Genomic DNA, 25,530 nt, shown 5'->3' with positions numbered 1-25,530 from the left:
CCATGTGATGATCTGGGGTGCTTTGGTGCTGGTAAAGTGGGACATTTGTACAAGGTTAAAGGGATCATGAAAACAGAAGGCTATCATTCAAATTTTCAACACCATGTCATACCCTGTGGACGATTGGAGCCAACTATATCCTACAACAGGATAATGAATCAAAGCACAGCTCCAAACTATGAAGAACTAATAATGTCTTGCCTATATTTTCTACTCATGTGGGAAATTGTTTGATGAACCAAGGCATGAGTTTTGATGGAAAACAAGAAAAATATGCGGTGACACTAAACTTGTGAGCTGTAGAGTTTCTTAACAGTGGTCTGCTTGATTCAACCAATATAGTGCAAAGCACTACTAGGTGTGATCAGATCCTTTATGCACAAGTCACAATTGGCAAAGCTTTTTCTTGAGCCTTTAAAAAAAAAAAATCTCATACAAGTGCAAGTTGGCAATCTCAACTAAGTAGCTGCACTTACCTCGTCCATCAGCTGATCCTGTTCTGAGGTAGCACACAGGCAGACGAGGTACATCTGCTTGAAAGATCCTTTCCCTTGGAAGGTGGGACTCCGACAGCACGTCTTTGCCAGCAGGAGAGCCTTCCCCATCTCATTCTCCTTCATCAGCTGCTTCACTCTCATCTCCAACAGGACCAGCCCCTCCTGCACCAGGAACTCCTCCACTGAAAACCAGGGAATATTAACAATGACACTTTGTTCTGATTGTATAAATGGTGATTTAATGTTTGTGGGACAAGAGTACACATCACTTATAAGAAATGCTGGAACTGCACTGTATAATGTGTTATCAAATCACATCACACATAATATAGATAGTTTGCTCTCCATTAGATTATTAATCATAACTACAGATATCTACAAATATGATAAGCTACTTAGGAAGAGAGTGGAACCACCAGACTCCAATATGTTAAAATCCTACTTGGATACATTCCTCAGCTATAGCCTTTCCTGCTATAAATGAATGAATAAATAGAATAAAATCAACTTTTTGGCTGAGAGTTTGTACTTTTCTGCTGTTTTCCAAACCTCAGTCTGTGATGTACAGTGCCTGGAGTAAAATCAATGCAGGCCCTATCTCAGCATTCCTCTGTATTTTGTGGCATACATTATATATCCTCACAAGTCCTGCAGGGCCTGCTGCAGGGAGTCTTCTCTGCAGCAGGCCCTGCGAGGCTATGATGCTTCACCGTGTGCTTCTTGTAATGTGTGACTCAAATATATTTCTTTGTCTTTTTATACTAAAATACAGTCATGTTTTCTTCCTGTAAAACACAATGCTTTATGCTTGAACCAACCAATATCTATTGAAAACTTCATGTCATCCACCCTTCCATTAATCTTCAACTGCTGGCAGAGAGCTGTCTGCTCTACCTAATATAGAATACTGACATTACTGTTACTGTAGCCAGGGCAGGAACTCACCATGTTCAGTCTGTAGGTTTTCATTGGACAGAAGGCCTTGCAGGACCCTGTTGGTCCAAACACCATCGTATTGGCCCAAAGCATACAGCAGAGACAGCTGAGTGATTCCATTCTCCTGCAGCTTACTGTAAGAAAACTGTACACAACAGAAGAACTTCAGGACTTCAGACACAACACAGAAGGTATGTCACTATCTGAGGTTTGAGTCAAGGTGTTGGTAGGGTTTGAAATGCAAATGACAAAGCAAGTTCACTAATTTAATCACACTTAAGAACCCAGCATATGCTGGAGTAAAATAAGTTTCAAGTCCCTTTTCCTCACTCGAATCTGAAGATCTGACAAGAGTGTTAAGAACGGGGTGGTCATACTATAATCACAGGGAGATGTAGGGTGACAATGCTTTGTCATGTGGTGCAAAACAAGTGTTATTTTTTTAAATTAAACATATTACTCCATAAAGTGTGAATTCTCAGCATTACCTGCACAGATGACTTGAATTCCTTCCATAAGCCATCTGGAATTTCCTTCAGTGAGAGCAAAAGCTCCACAAAACTCCTGCAGGATAAAAAAGCAATCAGCAAAAACATGATATTCATCTTTGTATTTGTTAATTAATAAGACAGCTTTAGCATTTGTGACAGGGTTGCATTTGGCATTCTAATGATCCATTATGGGTGTGAGCTCTATATTTTATCTGCAGTTAATCCCATTTTAATGGTACTTACATTGAGAGCCTCTCAACCACAAGAGGAACATTTTCACACTGCAGGGAGAGGTATTGAGAGGCCTGGGCATAACTCAGCAGGGCGACTATGTACACTTCCACCAGCGGCAGCGGCTCTTCCTCTATCCTCCAACGGCCTGCATACTCCAGAAGTGTCTGCAGAGAGGGAACCACAGTCATTCACCTATTGAACAAACAAAGTTAGAGACCCTGTTTGTACTGATAGCTTTTACAAACAGTGTCAAAGTGACAGTGGTTATCGAGCACAAGCAGTAATGCCCATGGGGGCAGGAAAGCCATTTCACGAGTTTCATTCAACAGGAAACTGAAGAAAAGCATCAGAAGACCTGTTTGACACTGTTCGACTGACCAAGGACAGCTTTTCCTTACCATTGCCTTGTGGGGCATAGAGAGTCCTGGCATTCATGAGGATGCCACTTGACACCAATCACCTCATCACCACCTGGCACCTGCACTCCCCGATGGCAGTGGCCCACCCCAACAGGACAATGCACCCTGACACACCGCAAAAACTGCTCAGGAATGACCCAAAGAATGTCACAAAGAGCTCAAGGCATCAACCTGGTCTCAAAAATCCCTAGATCCTAATACGATCACCTTTGAGAGGTACCAGGCCAAGTCCGATCCACTGTGAAGCCCTACCTCGCAACCTACAGGACTCAACAATCTGCCGCAAACACCCTGGTGCCAGACACCGCAGGACACCCTAAGAGTTTCAGTTGCCATGCCTCGACAGTTCAGAGCCAAATTTGATCAATGTTGGGGCCTCCAAGGATTGGACTTGTTCTGGGAGTTCCCCATGAACGCTCATCATAGGGTTTGGTACTGAACTCTGTACGTGTAAGGGTACCAACTAAACAATGTCGGACTTACATAGTACTAATTCACATTAAATCAGTCGGTGCCAAATTTTGGTATCTGATTGCGCATTACAGTAACTATAGAGAGTGAAAGATGTACAGAGACATAACCCCAAACCTGGTTGTGCCTGAAGCTCCTTAAAAACATGCTGTTTAGTTTATTAAATGGTTTGTTTTTAGCAGTGTTTCCCCTACCGTTGTATAGGGGGGGCGCCCCGCCCCCCAAATGGGACCCCGCGCCCCCCCTGAAAGTCAAGTTAATTTCATTTATATCACCAAATCACAACAGAAGTCATTTCAGGTCACTTTTCCTATAGAACAGGTCTGGACCGTGTTCTTTTAATAAATAATTCTGATCTTGTTGATCTAAGCAAGGATATTTCATTTCATTCATCGTTGTGCATCTACGCTTCTCCTCTGCTCTCTGTTTTACGATGGGCGGAGCTTCGCACCAGCGTACACACAAATAAACGCGTGAACACACACCTACAGACAGACACGGAGAGAAGGAGGACAACATGTCAGGTCGACCCCCACTGCCTGAAAAACAGGCGAAAATGTCCATGTTTTTTAAGCGCACTCAAAGTGATTCTGGCAAAGCAAACGTTAGCTCTGCTGCTAGTAGTAGCGAGAGTTTCTCTGCCACTGCTGGTTCAAGCACAGAGCAGAGTACATCCATGGAGCAGAGCAGTAGCCCACCTGCTTCACTCCCTCCCCCCGACAAGCAGCACAAGTCCAGTCACCATAGGTTGACAGGGTTCGACCCAACTTGGCTGTCAGAGAGGAAGTATTCCTCCTGGCTGTACAAAACTGATATTGGTAAGTACGCAAAAAAAGAGAAACAAAACACAGATAGCTGGATAAATAAACAAAAGTAGATAGATAGATAGATAAACAAAAGTAGATAGATAGATGGATAATGATAAAGAGATGGATAAAGATAGATAAATAAATAAACAAAAGTAAATAAATAGATAGATAGATAGACAGACAGATAGATATAGATAAAACCATTGCAAATAGTTGTTAATAGTTGTAAATAGTTGTAAGTAATTGTATCTGTAATTTGTACAAAAAAGAAAGATATTGCAAAAGTAGTTGTAATTGTTGGAGAGAAAAGAGAAAAATATTGTCAAAGAGTGTTCTAAAGCAGGGATGGGGAACCTCCGGCCTGTATACGGCCCGCGAGACTGTTTGTGCATCCACAAACAATTAATTAAGTAAAAATTATTTCAAATGTGCAATTAAATGCCCATTTTAAAAAAATAAATCTTACTTGTCCCCCCCCCTGCCAGGCTAAGCATCGTTTATTTTTTTTAAAAAAAAATCAGTTTTTGCGCTCCATCAACACGTGATCAGAGTGTCTTTTTCATCACCTGACAACGTCACAACTTCGTCGCGCATAACGGGACATGTCACGGACATCGTGCTCATCAGACCGCTGCTTCACCAGCTGACCAAGAGGAACACACCAAGTCAACGTCGACCTCGTAGCCGTTAACGTGAGCCGAGCCATGGCTCTAGAAGCTCAGCCAGCTGCTGCAGCGGCTAGTAGCTGTTAGCTGTTAGCACGCCGTCCCCTGCAGCGTCAGAGCTCCGGACTTCTGTGAGCCGAGGTGCTTTTACCAGATGTGAAAATGACCCAGTGTTTCATTTTTCAGCTCATACGGTTCGCGTTTACACACGTTTGTTTTCTCTGGTCCAAACAGTAGATTACAGAGCGTCTTTGGTAGATCCGTGACTGTCACGTTTCCATGACGACTGACCGAGAAAGACGTGTGGTCATGTTTACGTGACTCCAGATTGTAAAAATCGGAGGAAAAAAATTAAAGTCTCTGGAGATACCAGGCAGTTGTTTTTTAGTTTTTAGTGTAGACAGTTGATGTCATTTATCTAAATAGTATTTTTATTATTTATTTTTGTGGTTGGTTGAACAACATTTCAAGAGTGCAATCTGTAAGACCTGGTGTTACATAAATGTCTTATAATAACACATGATAATATTTTCAAATTTCCAGTCAACTTTTAACATTGATCTTAAAGCCTTATGGAATCACTCCTTCTAAATTCTACTACTCCATTAATGAATCTGTTACCTATAGGGCCCTGCCATCAGTCAATGGTCAGGGTCAGGCCCCTGGCACAAAAGAACACGCTTGGGAACCGTGGGGCTGCTGGTGGGCCACCCTACCACCGGGCTTAACAAGTTTTCTGGGGGAAACCCTGGTATGTGACTTCATACTTGATTACTGAATTTTACCGATTTTATATGACAAGCATAGCTCACTAGCTCGATGCTAACACATAATGGGAAATCCTATTAATGTGCTAACAGATGGTAACATCATGACCATGTTAAGTTTATTTACAAATGATACGTTTTAATTCACATATTTAATATAAAACTATATGTGTGCACATATTCACATGTATATACAGTAAGGGTGTCACGATTTCGATTTTAAATCGAAATTGATTGAAATTAATTCACAATCTTGAACTTTGAATTAAAAAATAGAATCGTCGATGCTGCCACGCCCCCATGTCACATCCAGTCGGCTTGCCAAGGGGAAAAAACACACACGTGTTTAAGTGCTGTGAGTCAACCTCCTCTAACTTAGCTACTAGCTGAGCCAGTAGCTATTAGCTACAGCCAGTCAAATGATAGCATGGTGTTACACCATTCCTGTTCTGCTCCCGGACCGTGGTTGGGAAGCACAGGGGAGATGATTTCCTCCAGGGCCGAAGTTTCTGTTTACCTTCGGGGTGAACCCGATGGTAGGTTATTTTGTTTAAGTTTCCAATTGACTGAAGATATAAGTTATTGTTACATTATGTTGTTAATAAATGTTTTAAATTTGACAATGTAGCGTGGTACATTGTTTACAAAGGTCAGATATTATAGCTATTGCATAAAAGTCTAGTCTAAAAATGGCATAGCAACCTGTGCTTTAAAAAAAATAAATGTAAAAATCGAATCGAACCGCGACCTTAGAATCGAAAATTGAATAGAATCAAGGATTTGGAGAATCATGACACCCCTAGTATTTAATATGCTTTGGAAACAAATTTGTAACTGCTGACTTCACACAATGAACTCAATCTGCTGCTGTAGCACTGTGACACTGAGCCACTACAGCAAGCTCAAGGAGTCAAAGCACAAAGTCAGTATTCCCAATCAGTTTAAAATACAGCCACCTCTAGTTGCCTGCCAGGAGCGAGCAACGTTTTTACTTCCTGATATTTTCTATTAAAGCATATCTTACAGCACTGGGTTGATGAGCAGGAACAGCTAAATGTAGCAGTTTACTTCATAAAGTATTCATTTTATTCATTCTATTGTACATTTTATTTTACACTTTTATGAGGACAGGTCAGGGATTTAAAGAGACAACTTTCAAGTTTAATTTTAAGTGAATAATGTTAATCTAAAGGCTCACATTTGTGCTGTGTGCAGTTTTCCATTAATTTAGGCCTAACATCTTATTTATTATTTAATTCAGTATTTTATTAATGTAGCAGGAGCAGCTGAATGTAGCAGTTTACTTCAAAAAGTATTTTTATGACGTATAGCAAGATGCAACAGATAAAATTTAGAAAGACTGATTCATTTGATGTGCAATGTTACTGGGAAGATGACTCATGATGTATTGTCTGTAGAAGTTAATGATTTAACTGGTTAAAAGTGAAATGACTTTTTTTTGTTGTTAAAGAGAGAGTAAAGTACAGAGAAAAGGTTCTGTTGGGTACTGATTTTGAATTCTGGGTATCAGAATTGGTTCAAATGTGAATGGTACCCAACCCTACTCAATCAGATTGGGATGAGGGGAATTTGGAGGCCAGACGGATGCCATGAGCTCTTTATTGTGTTTCTCAAACCTACCAGACTAATTTGTCCTGCCACAGTTTCATGATGAAAATATTTTTTTTACACTTCTTATAATAACTTTAATACGTCTTAAGCCGTTTTGCGCTGCTGATCCATCATATGTCCCTCCAAGTCAGTCAAGCCCCTCGCCTGCCTCTCCCTCGCTTTGGTCGCAGGCCATGCGAATCACGTCACCTCCCACTCATATCAAAGCAGGTGTCAATAGTCCTTTACACACAGAGGTTCTGCATTATCGCCACAACGAAGCCTTTACGTTGCCTTTGTTCTTTCACATTGAACCAGCAGCGCCACCATAAAGCCACTCCAGTATGTTATTTCATACAGCATGCTGGCGATACACATCATAATACTGAGATCTGTGTGTGTGTGTTTTTTTTGTTACGCGTTTCCCTCTGGTTTCTACCAACAGCAGGAGCTGCCCGGCTTTCTCTGCCGGGGACAGACGCTGTTTTTCGGGCATAAATGTGACAAAGAGTTGGTTGGACAGACAGGATGACCGACACTTTATCCACATATAAATTCTGCATTTTCTTCCTCATATAAGTTGCTGAAGACACGGCATGTTACCACATTACTGTTGTTTGTCCTGTAACGTTGCTTTGTGGGTTGAAGTGTGGGACATTCTCTTTAATTGGATGAGTGAAGGATCTGTTTAGCTGTCAGACTGTGAACACCATCAGACCGACACACTCCTGTCCCACGCTGCTGGCTTTTCCATTCACACAGATGCCGTGTCAACTCTGATGTTACCTCCACAGGAGGATCAGAGGTGGAACAAAACCCCCCCCCCCCTTTACTTTCACACAGACTGCGCAGCAGAATATCAACGCATGATTCCTGCCTTGAAAGGCCAGTGTGAATGTATACTTGACTTGCAGGAACAGCTATCAGTTAAACTTTTGGTCTCAAATTACAGTTAAGTTAATGTTGTAGCTTGAGGTGCATATCTCAGGGTTTCTGCCAGTGTTTGCATTAGGGTTGTCAAAAGTATCGAAATTCAAAAAAGTATCGATACTAAAATGTTGTATCCGGATACGATACTCATTTTCAAAAGTATCGATACTTTTACCCCCCCCCCCCCGGCACCTCTCCCCTCCCGGACGCCGAGCCGCCGACGCTGCATCCTTCGCCCTCTCTGCCTTCACACACACACAGCAGCGGCACCCTCCCCCTCACCGTGACGTGCACAATAACAACAGAGCATGGCCAGTGCTGCTGCAGGAGGGCCAAATCAACCAGTTTTGGTTGAAAATGAAAGAGGGAAAAGTGTTTGGAGGTATTTTGCCTTCGAGTCTAACGAACACGGAAAGCCGAAGGACGTGGATAAGCCTGTGTGCAAACACTGCTACAAGGCGGTGGCGACCAAGTCAAGTAACACTTCCAACTTCGCGAAACATCTTAAGGACCGACACCCTGCCCTTTACAGTGAATTTCGACAAGTTAGTGTCTTTCGTTTCAAACTTATTACTGATGTTATCGTGGCCGGTGGCCCGCATTAATGTTGGCCGTGTTATTATTAGCCATTAGCCGCAGCTAGATATTAAAGGCTGACGTCACGTTAATGATTAGAAACAACGAAATAAATAAATAAATAAATCAGGCATGCCCATATTACGTTAATAGACACAGTGCCAGTATACTACGTTTACATAGATGTTGGTGACTGAAAAGTGTTATTTTCTCTGTTAAAGTCCCAGAATGAAGCAGAGAAAAGTCGACCTGCAACCAAACAGCAACACACACAGCCGACTCTACCATCTGTTTGACCAACAACGAAAATATGATGCCAAGTCCCCCGAATATTTAACGTGTGGTTCTGTTAATTGTTACATGTTGTAACAGAGGTTATTTTTGCATTTTTCTTGTTAATATAATATTAAAATATTAATATTATATAATATTTCTTTTAAATTTTGTGGTCTTTTTTTTATCCTTGTGGTATCGAAAATGGTATCGAGTATCGAATATTTTCCTGAGTATCGGTATCGAGTTGAAAATTTTAGTATCGTGACAACCCTAGTTTGCATTCATTATGTTGGATATCCACCAACAGGTAATGGTGTTTATAAAATGCAGTTCAGAATAGATAACAGCGTTGTGAGTAACCAAAGTCATGCTCGACTGGACTGATTACCAGGCAAGCAGGGCCAACGCTCAGCAGTTATTATTTCATTAGGGCCCGAGCAGGGAACCTGCAAGGACCCTATTGTTTTTGTAGTGATTATTAGGGCCTGAGCAGGGAACCTGCAAGGACCCTATTGTTTTTCGAATGACTATTATTTGTTTTTTTTATTAGGGCCCGAGCAGGGAACCTGCAAGGACCCTATTGTTTTTCGAATGATTATTATTATTAAGCCAAAATGATCGCATTTTTCACTGCCTGAACATACCCCAAAACTCATCAAACTTGGAATAGGTGGCGCTATAATCAAGAAAAGTGCGTTTTTCCTTAAAACTCCCATATACTTTGTCGCACATGCACAAACCTTATATCCACGCGTTCAGTGAATTGTGCTGAATCTCCTGATAAAGGCCACGCCCATTTTTGCCTACCGTTTTTTTTCCGCTAGCTCGCGAAATGTCGCAAACATTCTTTTTCGAACTCCTCCCAGGCAATTTCACCGATTTGAGCGAAACTTTGCACACTGCATCTGTGGACCCTCCTGACAAATGGTTATTAAAAGAATTTTAAGAACAACTTCCTGCAGATTTTGTTCAAAACGGGAAGTGTTGCATATCTCCACATTGGTGTGTCCGAATGACATCAAACTCAGCTTACTACTTCCCCATGAGCCCCTAAGGCCCTGTGCAAAATCTTTCCGGATGACCACTTGGTGCCGCTCTTTAAATTGAAGTATTTTATATCTCCACATCGGTTGCTCAGATTAACACGAAACTTGGTAGAATTATTGTCAATGCACTCCTGAGGATATCTGTTGAAGGTTTTACCGATCCGCCACTAGGTGGCGCTCTGGTGGCAGTCTTACTTTATATTTGGCACTGTGCCAACACCATAATGCTTATGGATATGAAATTCATAGGTGTGGTATAGACTGGCCCCTGTAACTCACACACCAAAAATGACCAGCAGGTGGCGCTATTATCAACACAAAAGCGTTTTTGGCTAATAACTCCCACATAATATGGCGCACATTCTTAAAGGATAAGTACCGTTTTTTACAACCTGGACCTTATTTCTGGCAAAACATATGGTCATTTACTCACCCAGATAACTTTGGTGTCATTCGGCGTCGTTTGGACAAAATTAGATCCAGTGTAGCGGCGATATATCCATATAATGGGAGAGACGGGGCAGCGACACACAGCCTCTATATAACGCATTATCTGCCACGAAACTAGTTCATTTCACCAATATTTTGTTATGATATGCTAGCGCTATTAGCCTCTGAGTCCGGGCTCGTCTATTGTCAACATCCGGGGTCTGTAGGCTGATCTACTACCTCTGACCTGGAAGATGTCGTCTCTGAGCTGCGCGCGCACCCGCGACAGCGCGGCTTGTTTACCTGTAGCTGCTACTGCTAGTTTGACCCCGGATGTTGATAACGGACGAGCCCGGACTCAGAGGGGAATAGCGCTAGCATTTCATAACAAAATATTGATGAAATTAACTAGTTTCGTGGCAGATAATGCGTTATATAGAGGCTGTGTGTCGCTGCCCCGTCTCTCCCATTATATGGATATATCGCCGCTACACTGGATCTAATTTCGTCCGAACGACGCCGAATGACACCAAAGTTATCTGGGTGAGTAAATGACCATATGTTTTGCCAGAAATAAGGTCCAGGTTGTAAAAAACGGTACTTATCCTTTAAACCTCATATCTACATGTTCCCTGCATACAGCATCTGTGCACCCTCCTGACAAAAAGCTATTAAAAGAATTGTGATAGTCTAAAGAATGCCAAAAATATAAAACAACAATTTCCCGCACATTGTGGTCAAACACTCAGTCTTGCATATCTTGACAAAATACAGTCCCATTACCACAAAATTTTGGCTAATTGTGTTTCATGGCCCGGTGACAGTTTGTGAAAAATTTGGTGCACATCGGCCAATAGAGGGCGCTTTCATTGCTAAATGATGAAACAACAGCTTGACTGCCTCCACTTTTGATTGTAAATTCAGGCTTTCTCCTACAGACGGCAGTGCTGCCTTGCTAATGGATACAAACCTCTGTTTAAGAGTCTCTAGGGTCACACAATGTAGTTGTCTCATTATTTGTTCTTCATGTACATTGTTCGAACTTCAACATACATTATTTACTACAGGCAGGAGCAGCCAACCCAAACACGGACAGTTAAGACATGTGTACACAATAATTAGGCAATGGCGCGGGGTAAGCAGCACACCCCGACACGCGTGGACTGCGAGGGCCCGTTCATCGCTGCTTGCAGCTTTAATTAGGGCCCGAGCACGAATCTCATGCGAGGACCTATTGTATCTGTAAGGATTATTTATTATTCTTTTTTATCTTCCCAGTCGACTGCATATTTGGCGGCCTGAACATACCCCAAAACTCACCAAACTCGGAACATATGTCACATGTGCGCGCCCACATCTGAATTCAACATGATTGGCGGTGGGTGTGGCCAGGAGGCTCCATGGCACCACCTAACGTCGGATCAGGGTGCTAAAAACATTCTCAGATCGTCTTGAAATTTACAGAGGTCATGGGTCTCTCATTTAGGCTGGAATTATTTTTTTCAGAATTTTAGCTGCAACAGGAAGTCGGCCATCTTGAATGGCGTGCGGCAAATTTCGTTTTTTCCGACGCATTTTTCGGCACTTTAGGATGTTTGCAGACTCGCCAAATTTGGCCCGTAGCTTCTAACACATGAGTACATTAATTTGATACCACATCTGCCACCATGCGTGGCACGACAGCTCAGCAGCGCCCCCTAACGCCCCCCTTATGGCTTTTCCCATTAATTTTTTGTCATGTTTTCACCTCATACTTTATGTAACTTGTCCTACAGATTTAACGCCACAGACTTCACACTCACTACATATCATCTTCAGACCTTGATGATGACACCTTGTGAAAAGCTTTCGCCTTCGATATACCTGGTGGGCGTGGCAGTGCGATGACCCCTTATGGCTGTTCCCATTCTGTAGGAATCTCTTCTAAGCCTCGTACATTAACTAACTCCTCCTACAGATTTTACACCACAGACTTAACATTAACATTGATGATGAAAAGTTGTGCTCAGCTTTTGCCTACGTCATTTCTGGTGGGCGTGGTGATACGGTTTATTTCAATGACCCCCTTATGGCTTTTCCCATTCTGTAGGAAACCCATTTCCAGGGGTCGTACATTAACTAACTCGTCCTACAGATTTAACACCTCAGACTTCACATTCACTCAGAAGCATCCTCAAACCTTGATGATGAAAAGTTGTGAAAAGCTTTCGTCTACATTATTTCTGGTGGGCGTGGCAGTGTGATTAATTTCGATGACCCCCTTACGGCTTTTCCCATTCTGTACTGACCCAATATGTCTATGCCTTGTACTTTAACCAACTCATCCTACAGATTTAACACCACAGACTTCACATTCACTCAGTAGCATCCTTAGACCTTCAACAGCCTGTGTTGCGTTTGGTGGGCGTGGGGGTGCGGTCAATTCAATCCTTCGCCATCGCGCAGGAAGTCCTTATAACTTCAACATACAATTTCCCATCTACACCAAATTGGTCACAATTGTAGAGAGGTTGTCCCTGAATAGGTCTTTGCATCAATACTGTGATAAGTGAACAAATGGCTCCATAGTGCCCCCCTGGAATATTTCAAACTTGAAGCCCCGCCTCCTACATGCACACATATCAACGAAAGTCAGTACGCATATGTATCATGACCAGACGCACAAAAATCCCTTTTGGACACATGCCCTCAGTCCAACAGGAAGTCCACCATTTTCCTTCAAATTCAATCCTTCGCCATCAAGCAGGAAGTCCTGATATCTTCAACATACAATTTCCCATCTGCATCAAGTAGAGGGGCTCACCCTGAATACGTCTCTGTATCAATACTATGTCATATCTATAGCACCATCCACTGGAAGTCACTGAAGATGTCACTGTTGTGTTTTGTGTGACACGAATCCCATTTAGGTAGGACATTTCCACAGGCAACGGGCAAGCACACATCTGGGCGCACAGGCCTCCGACGGCGCCACAGCCCAACGTATGTCGGGGGGCGAGGGCCCGTTCATCACTGCTTGCAGTTTTAATTAGTGTGAATGCTGACACGGCATTCACACTATTGTTCTTCTGGAATTTATTAAACTTTTTATTATTATTCTTCCGTACGTTTTTTGGCTCGCTACTACTCCTACAAATTTTGTGCTACAGAAACCATTCAACTATCAAAATGTTCAGCTCATTAAGGACATGATGGCGTGTCAATTTGGCGTTTCTATCTATTATACTTTTGGATATATTCAGCCTTTTCTGCAAAATTTTTCCCATTCATCCTTATGGGGATTTTCTCAAATTTTGCTCTGCTACTACTTCAGCATACTTTCAGCTATAGAAACCATTCAACTATCAAAATGTTCAGCTTTTTAAGCTCTTTCAGCCTTGTACTTTTCAGCTTTTTAGCTTTTCAACTTTTTCAAATATTCAGCTTTTTCAGAAAAAAAAATATTATGGAAGCAAATGGGAAAATATCCAAATCCTCCTCAAAACTCATCCAATTTCAACCTCTTCTGCTCCCTCATACTTTGAGCTAGAGACACCATTCCAACTTTAAACTATTCACAAGACCTTGATCTATTGAACTTGTTTTTCAGTTTTTTAAAATCTTTTATGGTTTTGAAATTATCACAGCTTTAGTTTGAAGGATTTTTAGCTCGTCTTCTGGGTTTATAATGGGTGTGTGTTGCGTGAGCTAGAGTGGGTGACATCATCGCCAGAGTGGAGAGCAGCTGCAAAAACTTTAGAAAAAACTCTTCAGCTTGATTTGGGTCCCACATCTTTTACTTCACATAGACAATATATACATAGAAATGTGGGAAATCTTGTTGGCTTTCAGATGATGGTCTTATTTCAGATGTGCGACTTATACTTTTGGCTGTAGAAGCCCTAGAGCGACAAGCACTCCAGCAACTCCCACATAGGCCGCAGTGTTAACTTTGAGCCTAAATTTCTGGAGCGGAGCAGACGGTACCAGTTTTGTCTCTCGCTCTTGTGCCCTCATTTTTCACTCTACAGAAATAAAAAAGACATGACAGGGTTCAGCAATGTCTCCTGTTACTCACTGTATACATATTTTGGCCATAACCATTACACTTTTTTCTAAACCTCCAGGTGTTTGGGAGGTGTTTTCCCATTCGTTCTTATGGGGACATTTTCAACTTTGGTTCTGCTACTGCTCCAGCATATGTGCAGCTACAGAAACTGTTTGGCTGTCAAACTGTTCAGCTTTTTAAGCTCTTTCAGGCTATTACTTTCAGCTTTTCACCCTTTTCAAATATTCAGCTTCATGTTCAGCTATAGAAACCATTCAACTATCAAACTGTTCAGCTTTTTAAGTTCTTTCAACCTATTATTTTTCAGCTTTTCTGCCTTTTCAAATATTCAGCTATAGAAACCGTTAAACTATCAAAAAGCTCTTCCAACCTATTGCTTTTCAGCCTTTCTGCCTTTTCAGCTTGCAAATTCTTGACCATTCATTCTCATACTTTTATGCATTAGGCAAGTGTTTTCCAGCACATTCAGTAGATTTCCGAAATCACTTCAGCCGTCAGCATTCACACTGTATTTTCGCAGGAAATGCAATTTTTCTAGTTTTCCTTAAGTTTCGTTTCATTAAAACCGAAAGAAAACACGGTCGCGACGTGACTGCAGGTCTATTTTTAGAATGGCAATTAAATGAATCGGAGCAAAGATGCAACGTAGTGGTAAGAGGCTGCATCAATCCAAGTTATCATTTGTTGCAGCAAGAAAGGCAGAGGATGATCAGGCAAAGAGGAGGAAAGGTGAGAATTGTAATAAGCTAAGAGGATGAGAAAAATAGTGAACGAGCCTACAGATGCAACAGATAGCCAATAGAGATGCTAATCTGTAACCTACTGTAAATGTAGCCTAGGCTGAAAAATTAAAGGACATGCAATGAATCAGAATATTTTAAGGCCATGTTCAGTCACAGTATGAATTATCCATCAATAATATTATTTGGATGTTTGGATGGATAAGTAATAATGTGACTAAACATGGCCTTAAAATATTAGGTCAAATTATAGTAATCATGACTCAGTAGTATACTCAGACTTTTCATTTTAAAAATTCAACAGAGGATGAGACAGTGGAGAGAGATGAAGAGGTTGAAGGGACAGAGACAGGAGGAGAGGAGAGAGAAAGAGCAAGAGAAGGAACCAGTGAGATGCATGTGGAGTCTGCCGAATGTTGACCTCGGTATTTCAAAAATCCTGGCTATGGCCCTGTACCTAAGCCAGGTTATATTTGATACAGTTTTGTTCAAACCCGTGAAAACGACCCTAATGTTATAGATGGATTAGGCTACAGAAAAAATCCTGAGTCGGGATAAATGTGTTATTGATTGGTTAATACAGGATACGCATTATTTCTATCATTATTTCAGAGAGATTCTTATTAGGGCCCAAGCAGGGAACCTGCTGGACCCTCCTGACAAAAAGTTATTAAAATAATTTTGATATTCCAAAGAATACTCAAGTTATTAAATAACAACTTCCTGCAGATTCCGCTCCAAACAGGAAGTGTTGCATATCTCCACATTTGTTCGTCCCAATGACATGAAACTCAGGATACTACTTCCCCATGAGCCCCTAAGGCTCTGTGCAAAATTTTGCCCGATGACCACTAGGTGGCCCTCTTTAAATTGAAACAATTTATATCTCCACATCGGTTTGTCGGATTAATATGAAACTTGCTACACTCATTGCCAATGCCCTCCTGAGGATAGCTGACAATGGTCTTACAGATCCGACACTAGGTGGCGCTCTGGTGGCAGTTTCATTTTATATTTGGCACTGTGCCCACACCATAACACTTATGGATATGAAACTTATTGGGGTGGTATAGACTGGCCCCTGTAACTCACACACCAAAAATGACCAGCAGATGGAGCTATTATCAACATAAAACCGTTTTTGCCTAGTAACTTCCACATAACATGGTGCACATTGTTAAACCTTATATCTATGTGTTCCCTGTAAGGGGTGATAGTAAAAAAAAAATCCTGAGCCTGAACTTTTTTTGCTGGCAAGGTGCTGTGTTTTCACACTGCCTGCATCCTCGTCATCAAATCGGACAAGTACATTTAGAATTTTTGTCCGTTCCTCATCAATGTTGAGTGAAAACATGTTATTCTTAAGCTTGTCAGACAGATTTCTTTTAAATTCTGGTGAGATGCCATGTGTAATGAGATAGCTTGCATGCTGCCTTGAGACAGACAGATGTGTAAGGGTGAGTTTATCCTCCGCTAATTTCTGACACAATGGGACAAGTGGATGAGCAATTGTAAATGATAGATCATTCTCGGCAATAAAGGAGCACAACCGAATTTTTAAATCAGAAAACTTGTTAAGCCCGGTGGTAGGGTGGCCCACCAGCGGCCCACTGGTGCCCAAGCGTGTTTTTTTGTGTCAGGGGCCTGACCCTGACCACTGACTGATGGCAGGGCCCTATAGATAACATATTCATTAATGGAGTAGTAGAACTTAGAAGGAGTGATTCCATAAGGCTTTAAGATCAATGTTAAAAGTTGACTGGAAATTTAAAAATATTATCATTATCATGTGTTATTATAAGACATTTATGTAACACCAGGTCTTACAGATTGCACTCTTGAAATGCTGTTCAACCAACCACAAAAGTAAATAAATAATAAAAACACTATTTAGATTAGGGATGTGCACAGTTACTCGGATACTCAGGTACCCGAGTAGACAATCTGCTAATCGGTTACGAATTATTAACCGGTTAACCCTCTGATTATTTCATTGCCGGCGATGCCGGGTGTATAGTCGCTCTGTTTCTCGTCTATTTCAGCCTTTACACCGACCCCACCGGTGTGTTTGTAACGCTAGCTTACCCAGAAGCCGAGCAGTCAAGCCTGTCCAATAGGGACCCGTGTGCCGTCACATGACGGGCTAAAATCCAATGGGAAAACATGATCTGCCAAAGATCGTTTATTTACATCAAGATGGTTGCTCTGTTGCCGTGTGTGATCACTACTATCAGGAAATCTCCTGTAAATCCTAATAAATAATGCGTAAATTAACATGTATGCAATACCTTACCCTTTTTTCGGGGTCTGCCTGCTATTCCGACATGCCGCTATTCCGACAAGTCTCTGACAATGGCAAAAAACAATGTCGAAATAGTGGGACGCTTGAAAAATAACTTTAATGCCGCTATTCCGACAATTACAGGTCACTGTCTAAATAGCAGCAGGTAACCATCCATTTCATGCAAGTTGAGACAACTAAATGTGCCTGAGATTAATGAGAACCTGTGTTTACTGCAGAAAACAAACTAAAACACACACAATTGTCTGTGAAACTCATGTAAATGTCAGGGTTGTCCATGCTTTACAACAGTGCCGCCTTGTGGTCGTCAAGTGGAATTGATGAACAGACAGGAGTCTGACATGATTGACAGCTAGCTAAGTTACAGTTTTGTGTTAAAAGAAGATGGCGAGTAAAAGTGCTGTGTGGGACCACTGTGATCTGGACAAAGATGATACAAACAAGGTTGTATGTCGCATTTGTAACCTTAAACTGGCTTACAACCACTCAATGAGTTCGATGCGAAACAACTTAAAGTTCAAGAAACACGAAAGCATAAGCACCGCTAATTACTGAAAATTTTTTAAAAAATCCCGGGGTATAAATGCGCTCCGTCCAGAGGGGAAACTTTTTTTTTCCCAGTCATAAACTCATATGTGCATCTTAAACTCCAATCTACTCTTATTAACCACCAGATATTTTGTCTGACGACGCTGTGTGTCAGCAATGCGCTGTCTGATGGACAGAGCGCATTTATGAGTCATATATTTTATTATTCGGTTACTCGATTAGGACCAGGTTTGGGTACTCGGTTAGAAAATTACTCGAAATGCCCATCCCTAATTTAGATAAATAATATCAACTGCACTAAAAACTAGAAAACAACTGCCTGGTGTCTCCAGAGATTTTTATTTTTTTCCTTTTTTTCCCTTTATTTTTTACAATCTGGAGTCACGTAAACATGACCACGCGTCTGTTTCCGGTCAGTCGTCATGGAAACGTGACGATCACGGATCTACCAAAGATACTCTGTAATTACTGTTTGGACCAGAGGAAACAAACGTGTGTAAACGCGAACTGTACGAGCTGAAAAGTGCAGCGCTGGGTCATTTTCACATCTGGTGAAAGCACCTCGGCTCACAGAAGTCCGGAGCTCTGCCGCTGCAGGGGACAACGTGCTAACAGCTAACAGCTACTAGCCGCTGCAGCAGCTGGCTGGGCCTCTAGAGCCGAGGCTTGGCTCACGTTAAGCGCTACGAGGTCGGTCAGCTGGTGAAGCAGTGGTCTGATGAGCATGATGTCCGTGACATGTCCCGTTATGCGCGACGAAGTTGTGACGTTGTCAGGTGATGAAAAAGACACCTGATCACGTGTTGATGGAGCGCAAAAACTGATTTAAAATAAATAAATAAACGATGCTTAGCCTGGCGGGGGGGGGGGGCAAGTAAGACCTGGCAGCCTGCCAGGCTTATAATACACTGGGGGAAACCCTGAGCCACGCGATCTGTCATTGAGGGTCGGGTATCTGCTGTGGCTGTTGCCCCTGGCAACCGTGAGGTGTGTTGAATTGCTCGTGAAGCTGCTTGGTGACTAGCGTCTAACTCGTGCCGTGGCAGCACTTTTTTTCCCGCTAGTTCCATATAATATTTTCCTTGCGCACAAAGTGCAGAAACATGCTCGTGGTTGCCGGAGTTTCTGGCACCAGCTCCCAAAGGGCTTTCCGTCTCTGCCTACCTCCTCAATCCAAGACCAACGCCATTTATTTTTTATACCTCTGTCGACAATTTTGGTGTCTTCCCCTGGCTTCATAAAATTGCACTCCATGACTCCACGCTATTGCTCTGCACGCTGCCAAACACATTCGTAGTGGAGTGACTGCTGAATCAATGGCCAATGCCTACTGGTAGTCTGGGGCCGTTGACTGACTCGCTGTTTTGGTAGGAAGTGGGGCGAGAGAGACAGGCCTTTCCGTCAAAATAAAAGCACCAAGCTAATAAAATGCGGTGAAACTCTTTAATTTAAGGAATATAATTTACAAGAAAGTCCCCGAGCCATTAAGTTAACATTTTGCTTTTATTGTATTACAAGTTAATGTCTATTTTATAAGTTTTATGTTGGTGAACACTTTTATTTTGGTGATTTCGGTCTCCGCTACAGTCGGGAACCCGAAAGCAGACGAAATTCGGAGTAAATAGACACCAGGCTGTTCGCTTGTCTGAGTGAAAGCGCCTCTTGGATCTCCACGAACGTGAACCTGATTTTTTTTTTTTTTTCGCAAACACCTCGGTACGCCGGAAATCCGGCGTGACGCCGGAGCACTATCACCCCTGTCCCTGCATTCAGCGGAATTGTGTGATGTAGGCCATCCCCACTTTCGCGCCACAATTCCATTCGCAAATTCACTAAATGTCGCAAACCTACTTTTTCTAACTCCTCCCAAGCAATTTCTCCAATTTGCACCAAACTTTGCACACAGCATCTGTGGACCCTCCTGACAAAAAGTTATTAAAGGAATTGTGATAGTCCAAAGAACGGCCAAAATATGAAACAACAATTTCCTGCACATTGTGGTCAGACAGACAATCTTCCATATCTTGATGAAATACAGTCCCATTAACACTTAAGTTTTTTAATTGTGTTCCATGGCCTGTGACGTTTTGTGAAAAATTTGGTGCAAATCGGCCAATAGGGGGCACTTTTATTGCTAAATGATGAAACAACAGCTTGACTGCCTTGACTTTTGATTCCTCAATGGAAGTTGTTGCATGTACAAACCCCGACAGCAGCATGTAGCGACAGCAGCACGTCGCGACAGCAGCAAGCCCCGACGCGCGTGGACTGCGAGGGCCCGTTCATCGCTGCTTGCAGCTTTAATTTTTATTTTAGTTTTGTACCATTGACACTTGTTAAAGAGTGGCCTAATAAAGCATGTTGAGAACTGTAAAACTTAATTTTCTATAGATAGAGGAAACCTGTTACGTTTCAGATACACGTTTTGAACAGCACGACATAACGTTAGCTTAGATAATGCCCAGGTAATTTTCTGCAAGATCCTATTTTCAATTATTATTTTTAATTCATGTACCGGAAACCCTATAGTAAATAATGTATTTAGAAAAACATTCAGTTTGAAATAGTCATAATTTCACATTTCAAAATTCATGTTGTCGTCTTCACCCCCCCTCTTCCACCCGGGCAGACCTCCCCCACGGTTTAAAAAAATCCTGGAGGAAACCCTGTACGGAGTTACACGGTGCGGCACGACCGCCCATTTCTATGCCTCGTACTTTAACTAACTCCTCCTACATATTTAACAGCACAGACTTCACATTCACTAAGTATCATCCTCATACCTTGGGGATGACAAGTTATCAAAAGCTTTCGCCTCCGTTATACCTGGTGGGCGTGGTACTGCGGTCAATTTTCCTTCGCCATAAAGCAGGAAGTCCTTATGACTTCAACATACAATTTCCCATCTACACCAAATTGGTCACATATGTAGAGGGGTAGGGCCTGAATACATCTATGCATCAATACTGTGTTAACTGAAAAGATGGAGGAAGCCCCGCCTCCTACATGCACATACATTAACGAAAGTTGGTACGCATATATCATGACCAGACACACAAAAAACCCTCTTGGACCCATACCCTCAGTCCAACATGAATTTGGTGTTTTTGGTTCAAAGTAGAAATTTTGCTGCGATTTTCACCCATTTCTATGCCTCGTACTTTACCCAACTCCTCCTACATTTTTAACGCCAGAGACTTCACATTCACTAAGTATCATCCTCAGACCTTGAAGATGAAAAGTTATCAAAAGCTTTCGCCTCTGATATACCTGGTGGGCGTGGGCCTGTAGGAAACACTGTTACTATAGTTACGATTAATGGCTGACAAACAGGCGAGCCATCTGCAGAGCCCTGCCGCTGTACCAGCCTGTCTGCTTCACCTTACGAGCCTGGAGACACTGCAGCTGCATCAGCCAGTTTTTCGGTGTGTTTACTGGCAGGTAAAATACAGCTCACAATCTGCTGCATCAGCTCCGCCGCTGGCTGTTTATTATTGCAAACCAACCACGAGAAATATAACGTCAACCCATTAACTAAAGACAACCACTGAACGTACTGTTGGGAAATCATGTGTCAGTGGCACTGAAAAAGATTTTCATGGCCCTGGTCATTTGCTGAACGACAAGAGAGGGAGATTGGTGGGACTCAGCTGTCCTCTAGAGTCATACCCCCCTGGGTGCCCTGGTAGCCCTGCTGTACAATCAGAAGGAAGGATGGGTTGCTACTGGCTGCTCTGGATTCTTTTGCAGTTGCACACTGTCCAATTGGCAAAGCCAATTCATGGCTACTTTTACACATGCTTAGGTCATCGCCGGTTACTTTTATTAAGTAATAAAAACCTCAAGCAAATACACATTGCATGACAAAAAAAAGGTAATTTTTTTCTTCTTTTTTAATATCACCATAAATAAAGGATTGTTGACTTTTTATGGAGATATTATCGTACTGTGAGCACACAGACAGAATATCTAACATCTCAACATGACATCTGGAGGTTTTACAGGATGAGTGATAACTGACATCGATGTCACCTTGTGACTGATTTCTGCAATCGAAATGTATTGTGATGCAAACAGTTTTCTTTTATCCCATTAAGGTTATACACTCTGATCTGCTACCCCATGTCTGGCATGCACATGCTGACTCAGAGCCTGATATATAAATAAGTATATCAATAAAGTATCTTAAGCCCTCTACATGACCCGGCTAATAATTTACACATCTGTATTTTTCAGACTAACCTAAACATTTTCATTGAACTGCCACAACACTGCGTCTCACTGTACGTGGGCACGACGGATATATTTTATTTCATCAAATCCGTCAACCAAGAAGAGCTGTTCAGTGGTGTCCCGATCCGCCCATATGCTCACACATCTCTATCACCACTGAACTGTGCTGATGGCTTCCTGATGGGCATCGCTCTGGACTGGAGAAGGCTGGCTGTAGTTTGTGTAGTATCGGGTTTAGCATGCAGCTCTACGTGCCTCTTCTGCAAAAGCATGTGCTCGATTCGGCACGTACACACACGAAACTCATTGCGGGAACAGCTAACAAACTGTGCCGTGCCATCCTACATATCTACGGGCTGCGGTAGTGTTGAAAGCAGACTCTGTGGTAATGGCTCCAACAACGAAACAGGAGATTCATTTAGCTAGCCTGAGGCGACGTAACCCCCATAGACGATCAGCCAAATTATTCTCACGTGCACGCGCATGTAGCCAAACACACAAGGATAAAAGCTAACATTTTGGCTAACTGCAGGTACAGCTGTTTTGGTGGCTCTGGTACCGAGTAAATGGGAATTGTTACCACCTTGAACCAAACACACAAACACTGCTATTAATATGTCTGGTATGTCTACCAGATATCCATGTAAAGGATTTGAACGACACAACCTAACGCTTAGCTGACGTTACCTCCTGCAGAAACAACTATCAGCTAGCGTGTGCTAGTAGCTAGATCGACTAGCCCTGTCTCCGGTCACACTGAGTAGTATTTGTACGCTCTACTTCACCGATTGGCTGAAGTTTGACCACAGCACATGTTCTTATTCTGCAACTGGACGAAGCACACATTACAACTAACCTGCCCATTCAACCACAGCTCGGCTCTGAAATCTAACATTTCCCTGGGTTAGCCAGGAGCCAGGACAGACCGTTATTATTAATGCTAGCTGGCTAGCTTATTGGCTAAATACGTTGTGGAAAATAACTCACCCTACAAAACTCCTGGCAGTACTCGGAGGAGGACTGGGTTGGAGAGTCACCGCTTTCTCCCCCCACGACCTCTTGCAGTTGTTGCAACCGTTGTTTGAGCTCCTCAATGGTTTCAGTGTTACCGTTCTCAGGACTACGGTCCTGCTCGGCCTCCTCGTCCGCCATCTTCACACCCAGCTCCTGCGCGTAGCTACGTATCTTCTTCTTCTGCTTGTGCTTCTTCTTGTTTCAGGTCATTGGCGCATTACCGCCACCTTCTGCTCAGAAGTGTGGCGCACACAATAGACTGTGGCTGCGGACGAGATCTACTGTTCAGGAAAGCTTTCTTCAGTTCTTCCTTTCATATCTCCTCATTTTCATTTGTATTTTTAATGCTGGTTTACACACCGACAAAATATACGGATGGATATACACATATGTAACAAAAATGTGATGGAGAGGTGCAAAAAAAACCCTGAGGGGCCTGATCTCTCCAGTGCAAAGGCTATATTAAAAAGAAAGACAATGAAAAAAACATTTAAAGGGTGAGCGGAGGAAGAGAAAGAAGGAAGAAGACAGAGGATCACATTCAAAACACACGCAGACATTCACAAAGTAAATACATACAATTAGAAGGCCTGAGGTGGACAGATAATCCATGAGGATAACATTGTGGAGATAGAAACAAACCTTTAACAGCTTTCTTAAATTGTGAAGGTGCTAAATTTAAAATATGTGATGGCAAAGCATATCACTGAACTTAAACCACACTGTAACTGAGGTGATGGACAGATAGGAGTTTGTAGTTATTGTAAGAATACAGCTCATGAAAGACTGGAGGAAGGATCTGATTCACAGAACTGTACACAAGAAGGCAATGTGTAGTGACTGACTGTAAACAAAAAGGAGATAAATTAGTTTTATGTACACAGTACATGATATTTAATGCGCATGTCTGAGGAAGAAGAATAACAACACATTTATTCTGATGAGTACTTGCCTAAACTGAGTTACTATAATATATGTGTGGATTGAAGAGTGAACTACCAGCCATAGCCATTCTTGGCAGCACTGACTCCACCTAACTCATAACAATGCAAAGAGGTGGAGTGTGGGTGGAGCTGGAGCAGGCCTAGTTCTACAAACTATCTGTGTTCACAGATAAAGAAAAAATAATTTCGCCTCACATTACTCCCATGAGTTTGATCGCAGGTTTCTCTGCCCCAAACAGACAGAATACTTTACTGTACATTACCTGCAAGATAGTGAGCAACAGCAGGCACGAGGGTGTGTGTGTGTGTCCAGTTTTGTTCTCTGAACAAGTTGCCACTCACCAGAGACTCAGCCTGCAGTGTCACACCACACCAGTGGGTATTACCTGGGAATAAACTAAAATTGATCAAATAGTCTTTAGGGGACTGTTAAAGGAAAGAATACCAAACATTTATTTGTCATGCTGTGATTGGTCACGTTTGATTGATTGATGGAAGACTACTTTCAATAATAATCATATCATGTTGGAGATTATAGATTTTATTATATTGTATCTCTGAGTGAGGATGATTCTTGTGCAGCTGAAAGGACTTTAAGGTTGTAAAACTTGACTAAACATTGGGTAAACGTGAGTTTATGAATACAGGCAGCATAAACATAGTCTGAATGTGTTTTGAATGCATTTCAGTGTCTGTTTAAATTTGTTGAAATATAGTCATTAAATCATGTTAGGCAAGATTTTAAAATGTAAAATTGACATCTTTAAATGTACAGTCAGTTTGAACCAAGACACACGGGTGAAGTGCAAATCATCAAAATCACTATCACAGTTTTTCTCCATGGATACTCACAAAAACTGGAGATATGCACACAATTCTGAAAATTCAAAGCCCATGCATCAAAAATCAGACCCGCATCCAACTCTGGGCACAATTCCACTGTTTTCACTCATAGAAATTCTAAATCAATATTTGCATAAGTCTTCAAAATGCCACCACCTCATCACCATTTGGATTCACTCTCTTCTCACTTGTTAAAACTCAATCAAATTTCAGAGTATAAAAGGCCTCAGGTGACCTCTACTATGTTGGGGAAATAACAGAGCTTCATGAGAACAGAGAGGAAGCGTGAAAGGAAGAGGAAGAGGAAGACAAGGCATTTTTCTGATGAAATCGGTGCCCAACTTTGGTTGAACTCTACCAATGTTGCCGTATCAACAGTCTCAGAAGCTGGGTTGTGAGTTTAGAACAATTTGAGCTTACTGAATCGACAAATGTGAATTTTATCCTACTCTGGTGATCAAAATATGACCCAGTTTCACCAAAATCAGTGAATAAAGTTATAATTCAAGGCCCAATTAATCACAGTACGCAATGTAGAGTTTTTGATGGGTTTTACACACAATCCCAAATGTTTCACATGGACATTTGTATTGGCTGTCCATGCAATCCTATAGGTTCCATAGGTTTCACATGTGATCTCATAGGTTTTACATGTGATCTTATAGGTTTCACAGGTGCTCTCAAGGGTTTCACAGGTGAA

The 25,530-nt window shown here is 42.0% G+C and overlaps 1 protein-coding gene across 1 annotated transcript in view; it reads right to left on the bottom strand.

Moving 5' to 3' along the window:
* Positions 1-23,233, bottom strand: part of znf292b (zinc finger protein 292b) — a 33,159-nt gene extending 9,926 nt beyond the window's left edge. Inside the window, exons 1-5 of the mRNA XM_084376997.1 lie at positions 23,017-23,233; positions 2,168-2,322; positions 1,922-1,997; positions 1,443-1,578; positions 477-679 (exon numbers count right to left, since the gene is read on the bottom strand). Of these exons, the coding sequence (XP_084233123.1) occupies positions 477-679; positions 1,443-1,578; positions 1,922-1,997; positions 2,168-2,322; positions 23,017-23,181 (735 nt within the window). The 5' untranslated portion in view covers positions 23,182-23,233. The remainder of the gene's footprint in view (positions 1-476; positions 680-1,442; positions 1,579-1,921; positions 1,998-2,167; positions 2,323-23,016) is intronic.
* Positions 23,234-25,530: the final 2,297 nt, after the last annotated feature.

The sequence above is a fragment of the Pagrus pagrus genome (genome assembly GCF_965226575.1).
Source record: "Pagrus pagrus genome assembly, chromosome: 16".
Lineage (NCBI taxonomy): Eukaryota > Metazoa > Chordata > Actinopteri > Spariformes > Sparidae > Pagrus > Pagrus pagrus.
This window is presented reverse-complemented; position numbering and strand designations above follow the sequence as displayed.